The following is a 19,817-nucleotide window of genomic DNA, read 5'->3' on the forward strand; positions in this document are numbered from 1 at the left end:
AGCATGTCCAAGACACATCTGCCTTCCCTACCCGGCCCTACTTATATAAACAAGAGAAGTGGAAAAACTTAAGAGAGGACTCATCAATCACTTGAATCTTTCAAAGAGATTTTCAAGTCTCTAGAGAACCATTGACTTAGGACAGTTGGAGGGAAGGAATTAAAAAGGAACAAAAAGACATAAAGAGAGGACAGATACTTGCACATTCCTTGGGAAATGAGGGAAATTCATTTTCTAAACTTTAAAATCATCATCATCATTAATATTATTATTGAAAATCGGCTGATGAGTTTGGACTTCATTCAGAAGACAATTAAAAACCACTGAAAGTTTTTGGCACTGGAGTTAGCAGGATTAAGGATGTGTTTAACAGCAGTGTATAGCAAATTAGGGGACTGCTAACATACTCTAGTGAGCTCCAAGAGGGCAAAAGAAATGCCCCCATCATTTGGCACATGGTTAACTTGTTCACGTTGTTTAACAGTAATTTTCCCCAGGATCTGCCACAGTCCCTCAACACAGTAGGGATGTAATTTATAAAATGGAGTCAGGATTTGGGGAGTTCTCTATATCCAATCTTTTTTATGGGAAATTTTGCTGTTCAGTAATCCCAAGGTGCTCCTTTTTTATCCAAATTGCAAGTCTTAATACCTATATTTTCTGTATCTGTGAACCATGGCATAACAGCATCTCTGGAAAAAACCAACAAGGGTCAGTGGTGGGTAGAAGGCAGCACCATCATTCAAGCAGTAAAAAAAATCTGTATGGAAAAAGTGGCAAAAAAGACATCAAAGATGAATAGGATCAAGTTGTGGTGGGTTAATCACAGAGTATGAGGATAAGCATCCCCATTGCCATACTGTCTCCAGCAAACTGCAAAATCCTTCATATAAGAGTTGTGGGGGGACAAGGATGGGACCTGAATTGGAAGTGAAAGTGAGGTTGGTGGGAGGGCCTATGTTATTGAAGAACAATTAACTTCAGAGGAGAAACCTTGGCTATGAGTTCATGCTATCACTAGAAAGGTATCTAGGCCCACTAAAGATGAGAAACACATAGCCAAATCTTACCTACAAGAAATCATTCTTACTACAGATGTTCTAGGAAAACATAAATAAAGATTTCTGTGAGCCAGCAAACCAGTCCTAGCCATAGGGGTAAGGGACAACCAGTGAAAAAACTATGGATTGGATTGCAGAGCAAAGCAGATAATTTTCACTTTTTAAAATTTATTTTATGTTTTTTTCCTTTTTCTCATATTTTTTCTTTAGTTCTGATTCTTCTTTCCCAACATGACTAATATGGAAATAAGTTAACATGATTATACACATATAACCTATATCAGATAACTCTCTGTCAAGGGGAGTTGGGGAGGGAGGGAAGAAGGTAGAAAAATAGAAAAATGTGGAAATCAAAAGCTTATAAGGAGCAATAATGATAATATCTTTGCAAGTAACTGAAAAGATAAAATTAAAAAATATAATATTAAATAAAACACCTTTTTCCTCAAAAATATGATCTCAAGGAAACTACCCTGATCCTTACTAAGCTTCTCCAAAGATGTCAACAGGATGTGGAAATGACTGTGAAGGGCTACCAATAATGTTCTCAGGGAAGATGTAAGCAGAAATTCTCATTTTAACCAAAAAGAAAAAAGCCAGGGACCAAGACAGGATACAGTGCTACCAAATTGGGGGGGGCAGGCTATAGGTGAGAATTTCAGTTAGTTAAGAATCACTTATTAACTTATTAGGCACCTACTGCATGCTACATATTGTGTTAAGATAGAACCTGCCTTTATGGAGCTCATATACCAAAGGGGAAGCAACATGCAAATAACTATGTACAAAACAGATACAGGATGTGTTAAAAAATAATCAACAGAGGGAAATTATTAAAAATAAGGAAAGGCCTACTCTAGAAAATGGGATTTTAGTTGGGAATTGAAGGATGCCAGGAAAGTCAGGAGTCAGAGACAAGGAAGAAAAGAATTCCACACATGAGGGATAATTAATGAAAAATATTCCCGAGTCAAAAGATGGAGTATTTTGTTCATAAAATAGTCACTGAATCACAAACTAGGTGGTAAAGGACAAGGAATGTCAAAGAGAGGAGCTGATACTAGATGCCAGAGGTCATCATCCATTGAATCCTTAAGCTAATTCTAAAACTCCCTTAAGAATATAATATGGGGACAGCTAGGTGCCACAGTGGATAGCACACCAGCCCTGGAGTCAGGAGTACCTGAGTTCAAATGTGACCTCAGACACTTAATAATTACCTAGCTGTGTGGCCTTGGGCAAGCCACTTAACCCCCATTGCCTTGCAAAAAAAAAAAAAAAAACTAAAATAAAAAATAAAATAAAAAAAGAATACAATATGAAACTTGGTGGGAGAAATTACATTTTTTAGAAGAAAAAGAAATTTTATGAGCGAAGACTTGGCATTTTAGACTTCCCTATGGTAGGAAGGGACAGAGATGGACTCTCACCTACAGTCAGCTCTAATCACTGGTCCATAATATTCTCTTTTATCAAATCAGTGTACAGGAAGGTTGACTCAGAACCCAGCATTTATCTTGGGTTACTCCTCATTATTTTTCAGATACAAAGATCTGAAAAGTTTAAGCCAACTGTGTACATAAACGTTAGCCTTATTATGTTAAAAGATTTATTATGTCACTTAAAAGAAAATGTCTCCTAACAGAAATGTGATCACAATTTTTAGGCCTCATCCTAGTTTCTTTCTTAGATGTGTCTATAATAGGAACTATGCTCTAGGAATTTCCCCAAAGAGAAGAGGCAGGGTCACCACTGTAGGATGTATTTGGCTCCTGTCATGGCCACAGTCTGAATATCTTTCAACTCTCCTCATTACCGATAACCCTCTGGCGATTCCTGTCTTTCTTTTGATATAGATAGCTGCTATTCCAACAGGTAAAATAGTCTGACTCCTTAAGGGGGACATGGATCTTCTTGAGGCAGTTGTATAGTACAATGGATAAAGTGATTACCTTGGAGTCAAAAAGTCTTTATGTCAAATCTAGTCTCAGACACTTACTACCTAGATGACCCTGAGCAAGTCACTTACACTGTAACTGCCTTGGTTTTCTCTTCTGTAAAATGGGAATAATTGACAACACCAACCTTCCAGGATTATTTTGAGGATAAAAAATGAATTTATATTTTTAAAGTGTCTTAAATTCCTCTAATAAATATGAGCTATTATTAGCATTCGAGGTTTAGTCTAAAAAAAAAGGTTGGAGGGGGAGGGAGGTGGTGGAAAGAAGGTACAGGAAAAGGCAGGAAGTAAACTGTCTTAAAAAAAGTTCCCTGGGCTCTTGCTGCTCTCTAAAGAATGATTTTCAACCAATTGTTTTTGTGGTGATATAGGAGTAGAATAGTACTTTATTCCTTTCAATCTCTGGAATTTTATTATTTTTCTTGATTAGTAAAGTTAGATTTTAATTAGTTTTAAAATGGTCAGTAAGTTACCTGCCGTGTTTTGAAAGAACAGATGAACAAAGTAGGCATTCAGTGCTTATGATTAACATTAACCACTGAACCAGTCAGTGGTTACTAAAACACAACTTTTCTATCTCTGCAACATCACAAACCCTCTAGTATCATTTCTGTCCCATTCCTTTCTACAAGCCAACAGTACAAATTTCAAGTTATTCCACCAAATAATTCTGCAGTATTCTGTAAAAGCAAATAAGTCATACTAAAAATTGTAAAAGGCCAAAAGGGAGAGGTGGGGAAGAAGTAAAGGAGCATGTTTTCATAGTTCTCTTCTGTTCAGTGGACATATCACAAACTATTGAGAAAGGAACTTTATTGAACAAGAATTGTTGAGAAAATAAGAGGATGGTTTCCAGAAAATTGGTTCAGACCTACATTACACATTGTTCCATAATGGATTAATAACCTAACTAATCATAGTCACATTACTTGAGACACTGGAAACAAAGGGAAAGTCGTCTCCTTCACAGCTAGGGAAAGAAGAAAATTTTCAAGACACAAAGGAGATTATAATGGGTGAAACTGGAAAATTGTTGTTGAAGACAAAAAGCATTTGCACAAATAAATTTAATGAAGTTCAAATAAAAGGAAAATTTTTGAACTGCAAGGGAATACTTGCATTAAACATTTCTGACAAAAGACTGGCATTCCAAATCCATAAGGAAACTGAATCACTTCCATTTAAACTGTCTTAGGGAGATTCTAAAGATGGATTGGAAGGAGAAGATACCAGACACTGTGGCCCTTTATAAGTAAAGTGCCTAGCATTCTAACATTACTACAGAGAATACAACTACCATAGACTGGACACATAGAGCACCCAAAAAAGTATTCTAGGGAGAACTCACCCAGGGCAAGTGGTCACATGGTCTCAGAAGAAGTGACACCTTGAAGGTCTCATTGAAGAACTTTAGAATTGATTGTACAGGGGGGCGGAGCCAAGATGGAGACAAGAACGGATCTTGTCTTAGGCGCTCTCTTATAAAACTCATAAGCTAAGGACTCTAACTAAATTTTCGAGAGACAGAACCCACAGAAGGACCCAATGAGGCAGTTCTCCTATTCAAGGTAACCTGGAAAAGAACAGAAAGGCTCTGCTCCCCGCATTGGAGGGCCGGCTCGCCAGAGGGGTGGCCCACCAGAGTGAAAGAACTTCAGCCTCCCAGAGGCAGCCCCAGGGCACTGGGAGCCTCGGCTCACAGCAGCGGGGGAGTTTCCAGAGCTATGCCCTGGGGAGCACTGGGCACAAAGTGGGGGAACACCAGGGGGACCTCTGCCAGAGCGAGCACGTGAAACCCAGCCCTCAGGGCACACAGAGAACAGTGTGGCCAGTGGAGAGAGAGACTGCGGAGCTCTGTCCTCTGCCCCTGAAACAGGACTCTGGGGTTCTGACCACATTCAGATCCTGATCACAGTCTAGGCCCCCTGTAGAACAGCAGGTCTCCCCCACCTCAGCCATTCACAGACCAGGAGAAAGGACAGAGCCTCACACACACTGAGACCCTTGTGGGAGTGTCCCAAAAGCTGAGGAAGCACCCCAAAAACAGGCTTGGACTGGGAAAATGAGCAAGCAAAGAAACAAGAGGAACACCATTGAGAAATATTTTGCATATGAGCCCAGGAAGGATCAAAATATTCAGTCTGAAGATGAGCAAGCAAAAGCCCCTGTATCTAAAGACTCCAAGAAAAACAGAAATTGGGCTCAGGCTATGACAGAGCTCAAAAGAGACCTTGAAAATCAAATGAGGGAGTTAGAAGGAAAAACTGGGAAAAGAAAGGAAGGAGATGCAGGAAAAACATGAAAATGAAGTCAGCAGCTTAGTCAAGGAAATCCAAAACAAATGCTGAAGAAAATAGCATGCTAAAAACCAGCTTAGGTCAAATGGATAAAACAGTTCAAAAAGTTATTGAGAAGAATGCTTTGAAAAGCAAAATTGGCCAGATGGAAAAAGAGATAAGAAAACTCTGAGGAGAACAAATCCTTCAGACGAAGAATAGAATTCAGGGAGATTGATGAATTTACGAGAAACCAGGACTCAATACTTCAAAACCAAAAGAATGAAAAATTAGTAGAAAATGTGAAACATCTCATTGAAAAAACAACTGATATGAAAAACAGACTTAGAAAAGATAATTTTAAAATTATTGGAATACCTGAAAGTCATGATCAGGAAAAGAGCCTTGACATCATTTTCAAAGAATTACTACAGGAAAATTGCCTTGATATTCTAGAAGCAGAGGGCAAAATAGAAAATTCCCCCCCAAGAAAGATATCCCAAAAAGCCAACCCCTAGGAATATTATAGCCAAATTCCAGAACTCCCAAGTCAAAGAGAAAATATTACAAGCAGCCAGAAGGACACAGTTCAAATATCGTGGAGCTGCAGTCAGGATCACACAGGACTTAGCAGCAACTACATTGGAAGCTCATAGGGCTTGGAATATAATACACCAAAAGGCAAAAGAGCTTAGAATGCAGCCAAGAATGAACTACCCAGCAAGGCTGAATGTCAGGGAAAAAGATGGACTTTCAATGAACCAGGGGAATTTCAAATGTTCCTGTTGGAATGGCCAGAGCTGAACAGAAGGTTTGATCTTCAGATACAGGACTCAGGTGAAGCATAGAGATTGGAGGAGAAGGGGAAAATATGAGGGACTTAATGATGATGAACTGCATGTATTCCTGCATAGAAAAATGACACTGATAATACTCATATGAACCTTCTCAGTTAATAGAACAGGTAGAAGGAGCTTTTATAGTTGAAGCACAGGAGAAAGCTGAATTTGAAGATAAAATATGGTGTAAAAATGGAGTCCACAGAAAAAAGGGAAATGTAATGGGAGAAAGAAAAAGGAGAGGGGGGAATAGGCCAAGATATTTCATATAAGATTTTTCTTAATTACAATGAACTATTGCAATGATATGGAAAGGGGGAAGGCAAGGGGGAATGAGGGAATCTTTGCTCTCATCAGAGGTGGCTAGGAGAGGAAACAGCATATATACTCAATGGAGTAAGAAGGGGGGGACAGGGGGAAGGGGGTGATGTGAGTGATGGAGGAGAGGATGGACCATGGGGGGAGAGTGGTCAGATATAACACATTTTCTTTTTTACTTATTGCAAGGGGCTAGGATTGGAAGGCCTGTCTGGGACCATAGTGCCAGGTGGATGCTGGGCCTAAGGGGTGGTATGGGGGCTCAGGGCCTCTTGGCCCCAGGACCAGGGATCTGTCTGCTGTGCCACTCAGCTACCCTAAAGCGGAATCAGAGTGAAAGGAGAGAGAAAATATAGTACATGGTAGTGGAGAAATAAGAAAGGAGGGAGTTGCGATCAGCAATTGCAACAGTGGAAAAATATGGAAGTAACTTTTGTGATGGACTTATCATAAAGAATGTGATCCACCCACGACAGAGTTGTTGGTGTTGGAACAAAGACTCTAGCACATTTTTATTATTATTATTGGTGGGGGGTGCAGGGCAAATGGGGGTGGGTGGCCTGCCTAGAGCCGCATAGCAGGGTGATTGTTGGGTGTCTGAGACCAGATTTGGACCCGGGTGCTCCTGGCCCAAAGGCCAGTGCTCTATCCGCCACCCAGCAGCCCTATTATTATCACTATTTTATTTTATTTTAGGTCTTTTTTTTTCTTTTTTTTGGTTTTTGCAGGGCAGTAGGGTTTGGGTGGCTTGCATATCACACGGCTCGGTGATTGTTGGGTGTACAGGGTCGGATGTGGGCTCGGGTGCTCATGACTCCGGGGCTGGTGCTCCATCCATTGCGCCAACTGGCCATACCTACAATTATTACTATTATTTTTTTATTTTAATATTTTTTTCTCTCCCCTTTACTTTATCACTCAAGCAAGTCTATATTTATGGGGGGGAGGGGGTATTTCATTTACTCTTAAACAAGAATATTTTATTAATGTATAAAAAAACATTATTTGTACAAAATGAGAATAAATATTAAATAAAAAAATAATTAATTGTACAACATAGGAGACCCTGGCTCAGGACCGCCCAACATGGCATGCCCTCATCAGAGAAGGGTGTGCATTGTGTGAGGAAGGCAGATTGGAAGCAGTTCAAAGGAAACCTGACATCCGTAAGTTTAGAGTATCCCCCCAAGATGTTCACATGGACTATTTGCGCTCAACTTGCAGTAGAGCATCCCAAGCTCCTATTGGTCTGATCAGTCATAGTAGGACACACTGTCATTTGTCTCAAACATAGTGATATCATTTTAGTCTTCTTCGAAAACCAAGGATGAGAACCAACCATAAGGAATTGAAACAAATGTAAGATTAGGAGTCATCCCCTAAGAGATGAAAGGTCAAGGGATGCAAGCACATGATTTTCAGGGAATAAATGAAAATTACTGACAATAATCTAAAAGACTATTCAAGGTCCCTAATAATCAAGAATATGAAGATTAGGGGGCAGCTAGGTGGCGTAGTGGATAAAGCACCGGCCCTGGAGTCAGGAGTACCTGGGTTCAAATCCAGTCTCAGACACTTAATAATTACCTAGCTGTGTGGCCTTGGGCAAACCACTTAACCCCATTTGCCTTGCAAAAAAGAAAAAACCTAAAAAAAAGAATATGAAGATTAAAATAACTTTACCCATCATGTTAGCAAAGACAACAGTGAGGGAAAAATTGAGAACGGAATGAACTGGGGAACAGACATATTGGTCCACTACTTGCAAAGCTGTGAATTTGCTCTAACTCTTCATGCAGAAATGACTGGGCTGAATATATTCAAAGACCTAAGAATCATAATACTGGATTTATGCCGCAAGAAGGGTCATTTCAAGAGAAGGGTAACATTCATTATAGCATAGTTTGCAATGGCTAAAAGCTGGAGATTAATTGTGGTATTTGATGGTGTAACCTGGTACACAGCTGGGAGTTAAGGTTAGGGTTAGAGCTATTTTGAAGAAATATGAGAAGTTGTATATGAATACCTCTGCCAGTCCAAAAATTCTACAGTTGACAAATATTCTAAAATGTCCCACTGGGGCCCAGCTTCCTTAGCCATTATTCTTAGCACTCACTGACTTGCAGTTCAAACTTCTCTTACAGCTTTGACATTGGTCTAACTTTTCTGGACCTCTGTTTCCTCCCATGTCAAATGAGAGCATGGACAGGATAAAGGAGGAGGAGCAAGGCTGAACAAAAAGACCATCATCTATGATCCCATGCCTGGGATCCCCATAGCCGACATCTGATCACTGTCACCCAATACCAGCTGGAGGGTCTCTAGCTCCGCCATTGCTAATTGCTCTTCAGGAGTTCCTCTCCACCTTTATACCTCCTCCCCAACCCTAGGGTACTAATCCCTAATTTGAAATACACAGTCATAAGAGCTCAAGGGAAGGAATTCCTACATCTCTCAGTTCCAAAACTATTCATTTTCATAAGTCGGCTTTCCTTTCCAAATAACATCACAAAGAGCACAGGACTTTAGGAGATGTAACAAAACATACTTCCCCTGACATCTTGAAGAGGCCCTTTTGCCTCCTACTTATTACAGAGTAAGTGTTTCCATTGTGCATAATTTCCCATGCATTCCATTCCCCACCTTTGCTTTTCTTAACAGAAAAACACAAACACAAGAGCTTTCCAGTAATCTCCCATAACTGAAAGATTTGTTTCCCAGGTCCCCATTTTTCTATCATAAACAAAGCTTTGAATTCGGGACAAACCACAGGAAGGAAGTAACTAGTGCCATTATACTATTGCTCCCTTCCTGTCCCTGCTCTCATTCCATGTCCTCTATTTGCCTCCTCTCTTGTTTTCCTTTTGTTGGTCTTGCAGACACTTGCTATTGGACAACATCCACTGACATTAAAGTTGATTTGCTTTGGTTTTTGAAGTTGTCTGCCACTGTCAGAGAAAGATGTTTCAATCTTGTTAAGGCAAAGCCCCTGAAGAACAGGCGAGAACTAAGGCAATACTTTGCCAACAGAGTACACTGAAGCTTCGACTGTATCTCCAGTTTCCTCACCCTAATGTAGCAGAAAATGTTAGGGCCTCTATTTTGGAAAATGGTGACTTCATTGGTTTGGGGTAGAAATGAGCATTTTCTGCTAGTGAGAATTTCTTCTATTCCATTCAATCCACCAAGTACTTAGAAAGTACCTACTAGATGGGGTGGCTAGGTGGCGCAGTGGATAAAGCACTGGCCTTGGAGTCAGGAGTACCTGGGTTCAAATCCGGTCTCAGACACTTAATAATTACCTAGCTGTGTGGCCTTGGGCAAGCCACTTAACCCCATTTGCTTTGCAAAAACCTAAAAAAAAAAAAAGTACCTACTAGGTACAAGGTGCTATCTTGGCAAGAAGAATAATGTTTGCCATTTCAAACAAGACCATGACATCAGTGAGCTGATGTCATAACAAGCACATGAACTGAATTTGAGTAAGGGGATGCAGTGCTAAGTCACGAGTCTCACTTCCTTCTCTAGAGCCACCTGGATCCAGTGGCCAGATATGAAACAGGATGACCAGAGATGGCCCTGGATGTGAGACAATCAGGGTTAAGTGATTTGTCCAAGGTTACACAGCTAGTAAGAGTCAAGAGTCTGAGGTTGGATTCGAACTTCAATCCTACTGACGCTAAGGCCAGTGCTCTATCCACTGCAGCACCTACCTGACCTGATGGCTGAAAAGACAAAATAACATAGTTACTGCCCTTGAGGGGCTTACAGTCTATTGGGGGAAGAAGAGTCAAACAGATAAAGAAATTTAAATATTTACATCATTTGAAAGATATGGGGTGGCCCTAAAAAAGATATATATATATATATATATATATATATATATATATATATATATATATATATATATATATATATATGTATGTATGAAATGGAAGCAGCAGAGCTAAAAGCAAACCAGGCTTAAGAAGACACAAATTCACTTGGGTGGGTCCCTTCACCATGCAGATCACAGCCCTCTCTCTGCACTTTACAAATTGGTTCTTCATGAGTAACTATAGCCAAAAAAGAAAAAACCTCTTCTGCCAAGTGTGATGAGAGACTGATGATCAGAAAATCCTAAGACAAGATATGCAGCTGATCACTGGGTCAATTCTTGAAACATCTCCAGTTTAGTAAGACAAGCCTGATCTGGAACTCCACTAGATAAGTCCGCTGCCCCTCCATACCACAAGGCAACTCCACCTGAGAGTCTCCTCCTACAGTCATTAGAGCCCATACACATGTCCGAGAGTTGCCTTCTACAGTCATTAGTGCCCATACACATAACACTCAGCCCAAGAGCCACCTCCTGTGATTACTAGGGCCCATACACGAACACAATCAGCCCAAGAGCCACCTCCTGTGATTACTAGGGCCCATACATGAACACACTCAGCCTAAGAGCTACCTCCTACAATCACTGGTACCCATACACACATACACAGTCAACCTGAGATTCTCCTCCTATGGTCACTAGTGCACATACACAAACACGCTCAGTCCAAGGATCACCTCCTATGGTCCCTAGTACCCATATACATACATGTAGACACATAGATGAATGGAGGAAATACTTTGTGTCAGTTTGGAACATGTTTTGTATTGATTTTTTTACATAACATTGTTTCTGCCATTAAACTCTTGGAGGGCAGGGGTTGGTCCCTGAATCTTTGCATCTCCAGCATCTACCACAGTGTCTGGAACACAAGGGGGTCTTAACCCTGGTTGCTTGCTCGAAGAGATACCTGTCTCCTCACATGTGGCATTCTGGAACACTTAAATAACTAAAAATTTAGAGACACAAGGGCAGGATGGACTTGGGATGAGCAAGGGCGAAGGCCCAGGTGAAGGTAGATGGATCTGAAAGCTCAGGAAAGTGATCCTCAAAAACAACAGGACCCAAGACCAGCCTAGGCCTGGTGCAAGCATGCTCAGTGATTCCCACCAGGGTCCTCACTGCTTCAAGACAGAGGACAGATCAAAAGTAGAAGAGAGATGACCTAACTGGGATCATTTGTGACTGTCTCAAGGAAGAAATGCAATAACCATAACAATGATGATAATAGTAACAGCAAAGCTAGTGGTTTAAGGATTGCAAGGTACTTCACAAATATCATCTCATTTGATTTTTCACAACTCTGGAAAGCAGGGGATTATTATTATAGCCATTTTTTAGTTGAGGAAGACTGAAGCAGATAGAAGTTAAGTGACTTGCTGTGGCTCACATAGCTAGCATGAGTGTGATAGCAGACTCAAAAGGTTGGTCTATCCTGTCCAGGTAATCAATGGACAAGATTCCAATTCTACCAAGATCAGAGTTCAGGAAACAGGAGCTAAGTTCCTCTTAGACAAGAATATGAACACAGGAAATCTTCATCTTGACAACCAGAGACCCTGCTGTGTGAAAGGACATGGTGGGGAGCAAGGAAAGGGCACTATCCTGATGCCCCTATACCCAAAGTGAAGGGTTACAGAGGTAGACTATGAAAAGGTTGAGGCAAACTACATCTTGGCCAAAATGACTACAATGGTCAGACGCATAGGATTTGACCTGATCTTTACCCTGTATAAAACTTGAGGAGTTGGAGGGGGGAGGTGGCAGTAATCATTAAAATAGAATATATTCCCAGGATGTGTCCAGATGATTGTCCAATAATAATTAGCTATTAAACATTGTGCTAGAAAAACATCCTCTCCCCAATTCATAAATATACATGTAATATATGGAAACACTTAGCATTATGGGACCAAGAAAGCCAAGGTCCAAATGGGCAGAGTGGCCAAGGATCAGCAGTAATGAGGCAGCTGAAATATGAACTTGGCTCTTTCCCTCCTAGTCAAGGAACCAGCATATGAATAGCCACTACAGACCGGCTCAACAATGAGCTCCACCAACATGACTGGGTTCCCATGCAACACATTACAACTTGGAAATGTAGTATGCTCCTCAATCACAATATTCCCAAGATTGGATGATCTTGGAAAGCAAGTCTTCATGGTAGAAGGCCAAATGTCAGCAGCTCTCATCAGTTGGCCAACAAACACTTACCAAGCACCACTTCCCTGAGTCACTGACTAACCAGGAATTGAACTGGTCAATCAATGAGCTATTATTAAACACCTACCACCATGCTAGGTGTTTCAGATAAAAAGTAAAAAAGTCAGAGTTCTCTAGGTATATACATTCTTTATATACAGGATAGGAAGATACCAAATATATACAGACAAATAGAAGGTAATAGAAGGGGGAAGAGACTGACATGGCAGAAGAAAAGAATGGAGAGAAGGGGAGTGGCTAGGTGGTACAGTGGATAAAGCACCAGCCCTGGAGTCAAGAGTACCTGGGTTCAAATCTGGTCTCAGACACTTAATAATTAGCTAGCTGTGTGGCCTTGGGCAAGCCACTTAACCCCATTTGCCTTGCAAAAACCTAAAAAAAAAAGAATGGAGAGAAGGGAGAGACATAGCAAGTGTAAGACAGCTTCCTGAACCATCTTTATAAGCCACAGCTGCATCATATTATTAAAAGCACATTGGAAAAAGGGATTCCTATTGTATCTTACTTCTAGCATCAAATTCACAAGATGACTGACTTATCAGAAAACACAAGATTATCCAAAGCACTACAATGGCAATTCTTCATTGATGAAGACCCTTCTTCTACTCCAGGCTCTCTGGCATTGTAGAAACATTGACAATCTTGGAACTGGGATACCCAGATTCTAATTCTACCACATAAAGTAGCTGAGAGACCTTGAGAAAGTCATTTAGCCTCCAAGAGACACAATCTTCCTCATCTTAGAGAACTGTTTTTTATTTCCTAATCATTCCTTCATCCTTCACCCACTTAGTTCAATGAAGGCTCTATTTCCATCTCTGCTCCTTGCCTCGGTTCTCATTAATGGGTTTTCTCTTGCCATAAACTTATATTTTCCATCTATCTTTATTTTTGTTGTTAGCCTCTCCTTGCTCCCAAGTTAACACTTGCCATCTCTCCCTATTAGAGAGGGAGCCACTTGAGGGCAAGCACTGGCTGTTTTTTTTTCCCAAAAGTATCCTCAGTGCTTAGCATAGTGCTTGCCAAATCAGTGGTCTCACATGCCTTCCATCATTCACGTGTTTCCATTTTGTAACTGTCAACTGAACATTAGCTCTGAGGAAAAAAAGGTAATGAAGTTCATTTAGACGACTGAGAAGCATAATCCCTGAAGGTCTCTCCTGCTAGTCTTGGAATCAGCAGCAACCATCCCATTCAGTCAGCATCCTTCTTCCAGCTCTCTCCATTCTCCCACTTCCCCACTAGAGGAAGATGTCTACTCTGTCATAGTAAAAAGGGAAGGGGAAAGTTAAGGTTCTAATTTAGAGGAGAACAGATCACTACAGAAGGGGACAGTGATGGAGATCACAGCTTCTCAGATTGCTTTTCTGAAAGTCAATCTGTTTTGTGGGTATGTGTGCAGACAAAAAAGTCATTATTTGTAAGAAGTTCATAGGATCATGGATTCAGAGCTAGAAAGGACCTTAGAGGGCATCTGCTCCAACCCCCTCCTTTTCCCATCTTTTCAATGGGTTTCCTGTCTTATGTCAGAAAAATCCCAAATGCGTTGGCAGCAAGGACAGGATACAGACTCCGTTTGTTCAAACAATCATTGGGTTTTGCCCCCTGCACATGGGGTGTGGGCAGGCTATGGGATATGAATGCCAGTTCCTGTGCTATAATCCTTTAATTCTGTGGTTATTATGTTCCTTTACCCAGAGGCTTAAATGATAGGAATCTCTAAGAAGTGGAGAGATCCTTTTGTTTTTTGTTTTATTTGTATATGTGTGAAAGGAAAAAAAAGATTTCTGCCCTTTCTACTTGAATAGATACTTCTTAAGGACCCCCTCAGGTATCAATCAGGACAGAAGTCCTTGCACCTTTCCACAGAACTATTGTAAGACAGAAAAAGAAATGGTATCAAATGGCCACTGCCATCCCATTACCCTTGGGCACACCCAGAATGCCCGGCACATGCAGTTTACATCATGCCTCACAATCCCCTGATCGGTGGATGGCACTGAAGTGGGAACAGAGCCCTGGAAGCAAAGTGGCAAGAGGCTTGGGATGGGATCCTGCTAGTAAGACTTCTCACCATTTTCAAAGGAAACAGTCTCTTGTCTGGAGATCTGTACTTTGTAGCAAGAAAATGGCATCCTTCTCTTACCCCAGAAACTAGGCCAGTATTTCATTGTTAAGTGGTCAGGATATATTGTGATGAGAATTCTCAGAACTGGCCTTTTCCTTTGTGTCTCTTCTCTCTATGAAGTTTTCTCATATTTCTTATTCTGTTTGATTATTTGGCAATTATTTCCACCTCTGGTTTTTGACATAATTAATTGTGCTAACTATTTTCCTCATGTTGAACCATCGCTGGTATGAATCCAACATGGTCACAAGGAACAATGACTCAGATATGCCTTAGTCTTCTTGCCAAAATCTTAGTTAAAATTTTGAAATTGATATTCATTAATTAAATTGGTTCATTTAGCTAGGCTTTTTCTTTGCTTTACTACTTCAGTTGTCAGCCTGGCATTCGAGGCTTTCCTCAATCTAATACCACCCTCTCTCTTTTCACTCACCTCTATCTAAAGCACATGATATGTAGCTTTTTTGGTTCTACTGCACTTTCTATAGCAGCCAAATGATGCCATGGATTGAAGAGGAGAAAGTCAATTTGGTTAGACTATAGGTAGTGTACCAGCCTATTCTAGAGTCAGGAAGTCTAATCTTCTGATTTCAAATCTGGTCTCAGACCCTGACTAGCTGTGTGATCCTGAGCAAGTCACTTCACCCTGTTCACCTCACTTTATTCATCTAGAAAATGAGTTGGGAAAGAAAATGGCAAACCACTCCAGGATCTTTGCCAAGAAAACCCTAAATGGAGTCACAGAAGGTCAGATACAAGTGAAAAGCAACTGAACAACAGCAACACTTCTCAGGCACAGGCTGAGATGATCCTGGAACAGGTTTTTTGGCTGCTTTTGCACACAGTAATGTTCAGCTCTACCCTTTAAGTTGGGCTCCCCTTCCCATCTTGCACTCAGTTCAGTCATGAGATTCAGTCAGCCTCACTCAAAGGGTGATAACCTGCTTGATTTCATCCTCCATTTTACCATTCAGTCTCCAGAGGGGTTCCTATATGCTCCCATCCACAATTGCCAGTAGGACTAGTGGAGACCAAATACTCATAGTCACTCTTCCAGATGCTCCATGGCTTGGAACCACATTAGCACCAGAAATACATGGACAGTTTCCAGAGGAAAATCCCTTCCTGACTTGCTTTTCAAACAAATGAAGTGTTTATACTACACCTCCCTAGACAATGTGTTTTCTTTCTGGAAAATAGCAAGACAACCATTCAAAAGAAAATTGCCTAAGTGCCTCCAATGAGTAGAGCACTGAGTTAGATGCTGAGGATTCAAAGAAAAATATGAAACAGTATTTTTCCTCAAAGTGATTCTATTCTGGAGGAAGCCCTCCAGTAGTTCATCCGTCATAGAGCACCAAGGGATCTTCCTAAAGGGCAGGCAGAGTCATGACAAAAACAGCTCCCTCTTACTTCAAAAAATCAACCATAACAAACTCCCCCATTCTATGTCAAAGCTTAACTAACCTGAACCCTACCTCCCATTCCTCAAATTTAAAACAGGTGTTTCTTAACATTGCAAAGAATACCACTTGGAAGGATCTTAAGAGAACTCTGGTACTGAAACAACAACCAAAGAGGATTCCAGAGGAGCAGTGCCCATCTCCAGACAAGAAGAGACACTCATCTTAGGAAACATCAAATGTTGGAATCTGTTTGCTTGACAACATATATCTACTAAAAGGGTTTCCTTTTTTGTTTTCAATACAGGCATGGGAGAAAGAGAAAATAAGTGCTTGTAAACTGAAAATAAAAAATTACCAAAGCTGTTTATTAGAAATTTCTTTAAAATACATAGCTTTATAACATATTATCTAATCCTTCCCACATGCTAGGTCTAGGCAAGTTGATCACTGTTCTTCACAGGCTGGAAGGCACTCTCTCATGTCTACAGTGGGCTTACTTCTTATTTCTTCTTGGTTTTCTTCTAATATACATGAAGTCCTCTTTGATTCCCCAATCCCTGCTTCTGGTGCCTCCTCCAAAATGACTTTGTGTCTATGACACTGGCTCAAATGCAAACTCCTTCCAGCCAACTGACAGTGTCCATTTATCTTTTAGCCCCAGTGTCCAGCACAGTGTCTGGCCCAGAGGGACTTCAAAAATGTTCACTGCTGACTAACTTGTGTAAACATACAACATACAAAATAAATACAAGGGATCTATCAAAGAAGGCACTAGAAGTTGGTAATCAAGGAAGACCTCTTGGAGGAAACAGTGCTTCAGCTGAACATTGAAGGAAGCAAAGGATTCTGAAAGGCAAGTGATGGATGGGGTGCTTTGAAGGCAAATGCCTTTGTCAGCCTGGCATTCAAGGCTTTCCTCAATCTGATACCACCCTCTCTCTTTTCACTCACCTCTATCTAAAGAAAACTCTGATGGGTGACCTAAGTGAAATCTCACTCCAGTCCTGAGAATGTTGTCCATCCTAGCAAAATCAACAGCTCAGACATAGGGGATGAAAGAAATTGAGGATTCAGATTGAATTCTACCAATGAATCTGAGGACCAGCAAAATAATGTTACCATCTACTGTTAATAGGGAAGGAAAAAGGAGGTGAGGTCTTAGAGGAAAAGATAATGGATTCCATTTTGGACATAGTAAGTTTAAGATAAATTTTGGACATTCAATTTTAGATAGCTGAAAGATAACTAGAGGAGACTAGAGGTTAATGAGATAGGACTGGATATATGTTATCTGAAAATACTCAATACAGAGAAAGTCATTAAATCCACAGATTCTGAAGCATCCAAGACAGCCCTGAGGAACACTTACAGTTAGAGGGCTTAAGCTGGAGAAGGATTCAACAAAGGGGACAAAGGATTGATCAGAGAGGAAGAAAGAAAACCAGGAGAGACTGGGATGTCAGAAAATGTAGAGTAAAAGAGAGTATCAGGGAGGTAGAAGTGATTAATGGTGTCAGGGGCTGCAGAAAGGTTGAAGGTAATGAGGACTGAAAAAAATGCCATTGGATTAGACAACTAAAAATCACTGGTGACTTTGGAGAGATAAGAACTGCTTTTAAAGGTTTAAGATAAAACCAAATATTTTCATCTATAAAGAACAGAAACTTAGCTAACAGTAATACTATCTCAGCTCCAACATGATTTGCCAATTTTTATTCAAAGGAGGCAAATCTGCTGTTTTAATAAGGTTTTCTTTAATAAGACAAACACTAGTCATACCCCCCTTGGAAGCCTTCAATTCTTACCTGACAGTAGGCTCTGTAGATTACATCAAACAAAAAAGCCTGGGGCATTTCACTGGCTCGGTGCTTGGCCCGTTCTAGTGACTGGTCTAAACAACCATCTGCAGACGGAGTAATGACCGTTGATACTAGAGGACGGATAGCTCCTGCTGCCTGTGGATTAAAAAGAGAAAGGAGCACGTGATACGCTGTACATTCCTGGTTTCACTGAAGACCACCTTGAATTGGTGTCCTTCTCGTGGGCTTCCTCAAAGAAACCATGGGTGAGGGACCTGTTAGGAAATCCATGCGCCAGTCTCCCAACGGGACCAGCCAAGACTGGAAAAGGGGAAAAGAAGATTTTCCATTTCAGGTTTAGCATTTCTAATCAATGACATTTAAAAAGTCCACTCCCTGAGGAGGCTGGAGTATTCATTAAGGAGACAGAAATGCGTGTTAGGAAAGAGCCCCAACGCATGTGGACAGAACTATTAGCAAAATTGCCATGTGCCATTTACAAAATTTCATTGACACATTATGCAATTAAGTAAATTTAAGACACATCTTTTGAGTCTCTGAGAGGAGAAGCAACTGTGACATGAAACACTGTCTCCATGCCTTACTCTAATTTCTATGAAAAGCCAAATTTTTTCAGGCATTTCCCCTAGACTTTACTCTCCTAAAAGAAGGCATTCCCTCCTCAAGCAAAGTGTCTCCTAATTACAGTGTTCTGGTAGTAACTTGGCTTCATTAATATATACATCAAACCTTCCAATTTTGGAAGACATGAGATTGATATCTCACACACACCCCACCCCACACACACCCCACCCCCCACACACACACACACACACACACATAGCCTTCTTGACTAGACCTCAGTTGCATGACCCCCTCATTTTAGAGAGGAGGTTATCAAGGAGCAGGAAAGTAAAAAGGACTTGCTCTCTACCAAAATGATTATCAGAGAAAAGGTGATCCACCTCTAGAGCTGGCACTCTCCAATACCCACAGTATCACCCATGATCCCCTAGTAAGACCCTCTCCTCTGACATTTGGAGATGAAGAACAAGATGAAGAAACTCAATCAAGAGTCAATCATCAGGAAGCAGCTATGTGGTGCAGTGGATACAGCAACGGCCCTGTAGTCAAGAGGACCTGAGTTCAAATGCAGCCTTAGACACTTAATAATTTCCTAGCTGTGTGACCTTGGGCAAGTCACTCTTAACCCCATTGCTTTAAATAATTTTTTTTTAAAAAAAAGAGTCAATCATCAGAAGTTAGAGTAAAGACTCTCAATCCAGAGCTAGGGTTCTCTACACCATACCATTCCCACCTCTTTCTCCAACCTCCTCTGACCTGTAGGTAATGCTTCCCAGGCCCAGTGATGAACATGCACCCAAAGAATGAAACTTCAGATCAATAAGACCTCAGGATGCAGGACATTATGGACAGGCTGACTCCAAATAAGATAGTTTGAGGTTTTCATCAACTAAACACATATTCCGAGGAATTCAAGATGGCCTCACCTGATCCAATATTGCTGAAATAAGCAGTCAAACACAGGGCAAAATATTCAAGAAGAACAATAATTCACAAATTCCTGGATTGCAACTATTCTTAACTGTATTTTTTGTTTTCCTCAATAGCTTCACTCGGATTATGAATAAGGGTTTAGACACATGAAAGTAAACCTAGGTTCACAACATGAAGTATAATTCACATGGGAAATTCAAACAAACTACCATTTCAAACAAAATACTCATGTGGATTAAGGGTAAACCATCCTGCTTAAATCTTGGCTACAGAAGAAAAAACAACAGCATAAATTGTTGCTTCTTTTGCAACATTTCTTCTAATTCTAATTCTTCCTCTGTCACATCTGACTCTTCACCTCATTTTCTTGACAATAAAACTGAAAGGATTTGTCCATTCTTTCTACAGCCCA

The 19,817-nt window shown here is 40.7% G+C and overlaps 1 protein-coding gene across 2 annotated transcripts in view; it reads right to left on the reverse strand.

Annotated features, from left to right (window-relative positions):
* CRPPA (CDP-L-ribitol pyrophosphorylase A) overlaps positions 1–19,817 on the reverse strand; it is a 253,954-nt gene that overhangs the window by 217,592 nt on the left and 16,545 nt on the right. For both annotated transcript variants that reach the window (XM_074195414.1, XM_074195413.1), the window contains exon 3: positions 17,894–18,043. In XM_074195414.1, coding sequence (XP_074051515.1) covers positions 17,894–18,043 — 150 coding nt within the window. The remainder of the gene's footprint in view (positions 1–17,893; positions 18,044–19,817) is intronic.

This window comes from Macrotis lagotis, chromosome 7 (assembly GCF_037893015.1).
Source record: "Macrotis lagotis isolate mMagLag1 chromosome 7, bilby.v1.9.chrom.fasta, whole genome shotgun sequence".
Classification (NCBI taxonomy): Eukaryota; Metazoa; Chordata; class Mammalia; order Peramelemorphia; family Peramelidae; genus Macrotis; species Macrotis lagotis.